The 6,395-nt window shown below is 44.4% G+C and overlaps 1 protein-coding gene across 1 annotated transcript; it reads left to right on the top strand.

Annotated features, from left to right (window-relative positions):
• The first annotated feature begins 391 nt into the window (after nt 1-391).
• BTD (biotinidase) lies at nt 392-5,503 on the top strand. The gene is made up of 3 exons (XM_010156405.1): nt 392-622; nt 2,215-2,364; nt 4,319-5,503. The coding sequence occupies exons 1-3, from the start codon at nt 392-394 to the stop codon at nt 5,501-5,503; spliced, it is 1,566 nt and encodes a 521-aa protein (XP_010154707.1).
• Nucleotides 5,504-6,395: the final 892 nt, after the last annotated feature.

Below are 6,395 nucleotides of genomic sequence, written 5' to 3'. Positions count from 1 at the left end.
AGACATCCCCTGTCACCAAATGGGGGAGAAACCGCAAATTTGCTTGTACCTTTTCCCAAAGATGTTTTGAGGTCTGATGCAATAACCGATAAAGGAGTGCTCAAGTTAACTGTAAAGGGAGACCAAGCAGGGAGGTCAGTAGGAATATATCTGAAGCGAAAACGCTTTTAACCAGGACACAGTTATTTAAAGCACTGACAGAGATAGAGCTAAGATTTAGAAACAATATGCACGTGGCCGTTCAGGAACTGAAAAACACTGCACTCACTTCAAACACTGTTAAGAGTCTCAGTTATGGTCCATGTTTAATCTTAAATTTAAATTCCCGGCACTCTTCGCTGCTCGAGCTCCACTCAGCCCACCTGTTTGTTCCTTTTTTTCCTCTAGATTTATGGCCTACACCATGGTGGATCTGTGCTGGAAGCTGTCCGTCTGCTTGCTTTGCTACCAGGTTGTCTCGGGCAGAGTTAGGAGGGAGGGCCGTTATGTTGCTGCCGTCTACGAACACGAGTCCATCTTGAGTCCTAACCCGGCAGCCCTGGTTGATCGACAGTCTGCGCTGGAACTCATGGGCAGGAACCTGGACATCTACGAGCAGCAAGTAGCGGCCGCTGCCAGACAGGTATGCCGCAGCGTCGCAGCCGTTGCACGCGTCCCAGGTATCTAGCGAGTAAGTGCTATTTGAGGGTAATCTTTCACGTTTGTGTTCCCAGGCAACACAAGCCATACATGGTCCGGTTTTTCAGACATTCTGACCTGCCAGCAGCTCTGAAAAAAATCAGGACAATTAGCAGCTCTCCTGACTTCAGTTATTCCAGGCTTGGAAAAAGACGCCTATAGTTATTTAGTAGAGGGAAATTTTCTATTTCGGTTTGAATACCGAGCTCCTTTCTGCTTTCTTAAATGGAATGTTTTTATTGAAAGATTGTCTTACAGGCAGCTGTCTTTGGCTTTGATTTTATTCCAGTGCTCTCAATGGAAATTCCTGAATGTTTTTAACAACTGAGGAAGTTAAATACTTTGGAAATGAATGTTCCACCATTAAGAACGTTGTGGAAGTAAAGTTTTCCATTCCTTTCTCCTACTCTCTATGGAATGGTTCTCAGTCTAAATATATTTAGAGGAGAGAGACTAGTATTTCTGGCTGTTCTTATGCACAGCCTGCTTCCCTCCCTCCCCAGGAAGACCCAAAGCTGGCTCTAGTCAGAGGAAACAGGCATTATTGGCCCTACAGGGTGAAGAAATGACTTGCAAGTTTCACAAATCTTTTGGAACAGAATTAAAATTTTTACCTTATTTTAAAAAGTGGTGGTTTGGTGTTTCTATGGGTTTGTTTGGTTTCGTTTGAGTTTGTTTTTTGAGAATGGTGACTGGGCATCACAGTCCAGAGGCACAATAGCTATTTTCTTACAGTAGTGCATCCAAGACACATATATTATCCCAAAGCCGTAGCACAGATAACACATTTGAACTGACTTTTGAGCAGTCACAAGAATCTGAGTGACTGAGGCTGCATCTGATTTAAGAGGAATCCACAACATTTTTAGGATCAACTCTCCCTGAACTTCAGGTAGAGCTCACCTAGCTCTGGCATGGCTACATTTCTAGCAGAATCTGCACTGCTTTCACAGTCAAGCTGTTCCTGAGAACAGTACTCCCAGTACCCTACCCAACCCAATACACCTAATTAACCTTTATAGCCTGGACTGAGTGATGCTGCATCTTTGACACAGAGTTGTACCTTTGTCAGAGCCCATCTGCAAATGGCATAATTCTGAAAAAAGAATTAAGACAGGTTTCAACACCATCAGACTTTAACCTGACTGATTTCATTCTCATGACATAAGTGTATGGAAAATACTTCTGGTAAGTATTAAAATAATGTCAAATAAATAGATTATTTTTCCAGCTAAAGGTATGAGTCAGGTTAAATAAGCTTTTTTATACACAGTTACACCTTTGAAGTCAGATTTTCAAAAATGTCAAATAAATAGATTATTTTTCCAGCTAAAGGTATGAGTCAGGTTAAATAAGCTTTTTTAATATTAGCTTTTTTTTTTTACAGTTACACCTTTGAAGTCAAAAGATATTTTCAAACTACATTCACATCAAGACATACTTGGGTTATCCTTAACTTTCTGATTCCCCTTTTTCTTTTCGTATTTAGGTTGGTTTTGCTTTGCCTACAAAAGATGTCTTTGTTTTACACACCAGGGAGCACAGATCATTGTTTTTCCTGAAGATGGAATCCATGGCTTCAACTTCACCAGAAGCTCCATTTATCCTTACTTAGATTTTGTTCCGCATTCACACTCCATGAAGTGGAATCCATGCAGAGAGCCCTATTTGTTCAACGACACAGAGGTAATTGTACAAGTGATTCCTCCAGAGAAGTGGAGTAACTAAATGCTAGATTTGTGCTCCAGGTGGGAAGCTAGCACTAGTAGTTTTGCGTAGGGAAGTAAGCAAGAAGTTTGACAACTCGGAGTACTGGAGTTTATGGTGCTTTAATTTTTAGCAGAGGAGGATTTTAGATACATGCAAGAAGATTGGCCATCTGGATTTGTCATCTCCCCCTCCCCAACCTATGAAATGGTAATCACTGTCTAGTAAGATACCTTGTTACTAGTGTTATTTTGAACAACGTTGTTTTATATAGAACAATGTAGCAGTATCTTCACTTTTGATGCATTCTTGTTACCCAGTTTTAATGTCTGCATGCTGTGAGAACATTCCGACTCTGTGTGTAAAATGATTAGCACAACCGGACTTGATTTCCTGTAATGTAATAGAAGTTATAACTTAGCACAGAGTGTGATGATAGAAGATGTGACCTGCAAGTTTCAAAAATAGTATTTTCATCGACTGTTCTGAAGCCAAAGTGAAAATAACCATTCGTAGTAACAACAGACTGTTCCTATTACAGATTCACAGAATGGTAGAGGTTAGAAGGGACCTCTAGAGATCACCTAGTCCAACCCCCCTGCCAGAGCAGGATCACCTAGAGTAGGTCACACAGGAACAAGTCCAGGCGGCTTTTGAAAGTCTCCAGAGTAGGAGACACCACCACCTCTCTGGGCAGCCTGTTCAGTGCTCTGTCACCCTCACAGTGAAGAAGTGTTTCCTCATGTTCAGGTTGATCCTTCTGTTTTCCAGTTTATGGCCATTGCCCCGAGTCCTGTCACGGGACACCACTGAGAAGAGCCTGGCCCCATCCTCCTGACACCCACCCTTTAGATATTGATAAGCATTGATAAGATCCCCCCGCAGCCTCCTCTTCTCCAAGCTAAACAGACCCAGCTCTCTCAGCCTCTCCTCATACAGAAGGTGCTCCAGGCCCTTCATCATCTCAGAGGCCCTCGGCTGGGCCCTCTCCAGCAGTTCCTTGTCCTTTCTGAACTGAGGAGCCCAGAACTGGACACAGCACTCCAGGTGAGGCCTCAGCAGCGCAGAGTAGAGGGGGAGGATAACTTCCCTTGACCTGCTGGCCACGCTCCTCTTAATGCATCCCAGGATGCTATTAGGTTACAGTAGTCGGTATGATGAGGTTACTAATGACGCAGGTGTCTAGTCAGCAGACTGTGTGCAGCCCTTCATTGCAGTGGTACGTGGCCTGTGAAGCTTTACTGCCAGCGATCATGCACCAGTCAGCAAGAACTCTGTCTGTCATTCAGCCCCTCTCTGGAGCTGCAGTACCGGCAGTCTTTGGGACAGCTCTCGATGGCGTGGGAGAAACAGCCCAGTAATATCATAATCTGTAACCTTTTGTATTTCTTTTCTATAACTAAGCAAAATCTCTCCATTTACATCTCTGCCGCTCTTAGGCTGTAGCTAGTAATCTGGTATTTTTTTTTTAAACGTAAAAACATGCAGTTGCAGAACAAGCCACTGCAGGTGCAGATGATCATTCTTAGAAGTTGGTTGTTCGAAAGGCGCACGCAGACCAGTTACGCTGCCATGTCGAAGCTTTCAGTTGACCCATGGTGTTCTAAAGCCATTGGTGCTGCTGCAACAGTCAGAAACTACTGAAAATTAACACCCCTGAAATAGAGAGATTTATTTATTTACTTACTCCTCAGGAAATAAAACCCAAGTAACTTTTTTAAAAGTTTGAAATTATTACCTGAAATTCAGTCTGGAAAGGTACTGGTTCCAATAGCTTTCATCACAAAATTGTAAGTACTTTTAAATTTTCCAGATAAGGTAAAATATGCTCAATTTCCAGTTGAAAATAATGCTTTGAAAAGCAGTAAATGTCAGTAGCTGCTTAAGTGAAATGTATTCCTCTGTATTCTGAAGTACTCACCTTTCCCTGCAGGTTCTCCAGCGTCTGAGCTGCATGGCACTGAAGAACAAACTGTTCCTTGTGGCAAACCTCGGGACGAAGCAACCCTGTGCACACACCGATCCTCGCTGTCCCCCGGACGGAAGATACCAGTTCAACACCGACGTGGCGTTCAGCGAGGACGGTGTGCTGGTAGCCACCTACCGCAAACACAATCTCTATTTCGAATACGCCTTTGACACCCCTCCAGAACCTGACTATGCGCTCTTTGAGACCCCTTTTGCCGGCCAGTTTGGCATGTTCACGTGCTTCGATATACTCTTTTTTGAGCCTGCAGTGCGCCTCATCACACAGTACAGTTTGAAACACGTTGTGTATCCGACTGCCTGGATGAACCAGCTCCCACTCCTGTCGGCTGTAGAATTTCAACGAGCTTTTGCAACAGCTTTTAACATCAATCTTTTGGCAGCTAATATCCACCACCCTGCCCTGGGCATGACGGGGAGCGGCATATACACTCCAGTCAAGTCCTTCATCTACCACGACATGGAAAGCTACGGTGGCAGGCTCATAGTGGCAGAAATTCCGGTGACTGGCACAGATTACAAAACCAATTTGGAGAGTGGTGAAAGGTTCAGAGAGAACTTGCATCGCTCCTGCAACACTTTTACAAGCGCCCCGATGGCTGATCAAGTTTGCTTTGAGGAGGGACAAGAGACCCCCGGCAGGGTATCGGAACGAGGAAATGAACAGTTATCTCCCCTGTTTTATTCCGAAATGATGTACGACAACTTTACTTTCGTTCCTGTCTGGGGGGAAAAAGGAGAGCTCCAGGTTTGTGCCAACAGCCTCTGTTGTTACTTAGATTACCGGAGAGCTGTGGTAACGGACGAACTGTACGCCTTGGGAGTTTTCGATGGGCTGCATACAGTGCATGGCACGTACTACGTCCAGGCCTGTGCGTTGGTGAAGTGTGGGGGTCTCAGCTTCAGCACTTGCGGACAGGAGGTCACAGATGCCACTGCTCTGATGGATTTCCAGCTGTGGGGCAACATGAGTACCCCATACATCTTTCCTTTACTGCTGACATCTGGTGTGACCTTGGACTTTGCCGATCACACGGGCTGGAAAAACCACCACTATTTCATAAGCAAAAATAGAACATCTTCTGGCCTGCTGACAGCTGCTCTGTATGGACGATGGTACGAAAGGGACTAGCGTGGAGATCTGACTGAATCCACAAACAACTGCCCCTATGTTCAGAGTGTGTACCTTAACAGAAGTTGTTGAACACCTGTACTGCCTGAGGTTCGGGTATGTTTGTTATGTGACGGACTCAATTCCACATCTGACATTACAAGCGGAGCACCTGATACAAGAGAGGCTGTAAGTACAGTCAGGACCTTGGTAGCTTCTGTGAAAGAAGTGCTTGTAAAGATAAAGGCTTGTTGAAATGTGTTGACATGGTCAATATTGGGAAAATATACTTGCAATTTCAACTGAATGTGTTTCTTCTGGTGTAATCCTTTGGTTTTCTGGGGTCCTGGCTGGGAGTATGGAAAGGAAGGCAGTGGAAAATCATTCCTTCTTCCTTCTCCAACTGTCCCATCAGTTTCTGTAGCATATGAAAGGATTATTCGGAAGCCATCACAAGCCATCGAGAGGTCACAGCAAGAGGTGATAATGACCAGCCAAGCTTGGATTTAAAGATTTGTAAGAATTTGTTGGACCAACTTAAAGTGTTCAAATGCTTACTTTTTCCTGATATTAAAGCAGATTTTCCAGAGTTTAAATACAGACCTATGGAAGTGATGTTCAAACTTTAAACTGCTTCAGAGATTATAAAGGCCCTTCTCTCCAAGCTTCCTAGTCTGATTCCAACCATGACTGAATTATGAGGAATTACTGTTATCAGGAATGAATGCTTCTTAACCAAAAGTTTGGCAGCACTTCTTTTGGGAAGTAGGTATGTACCATCAGCAAAGCCACCATGCAAAGTGGTGGAGAGGAGGGTACTCAGTCCTGCCAGCTCTTCCTGCTGCTACTACGGCCGCAGCTGGGGAAGCCCACGGAGCTCCCTCACCCACCCTATGCTACACTGAGCCAAAGA

The sequence above is a fragment of the Eurypyga helias genome, unplaced genomic scaffold (assembly GCF_000690775.1).
Source record: "Eurypyga helias isolate BGI_N326 unplaced genomic scaffold, ASM69077v1 scaffold40797, whole genome shotgun sequence".
Classification (NCBI taxonomy): Eukaryota; Metazoa; Chordata; class Aves; order Eurypygiformes; family Eurypygidae; genus Eurypyga; species Eurypyga helias.
The sequence above is the reverse complement of the archived record's forward strand: the minus strand, read 5'-3'. Positions and strand labels throughout refer to the sequence as shown.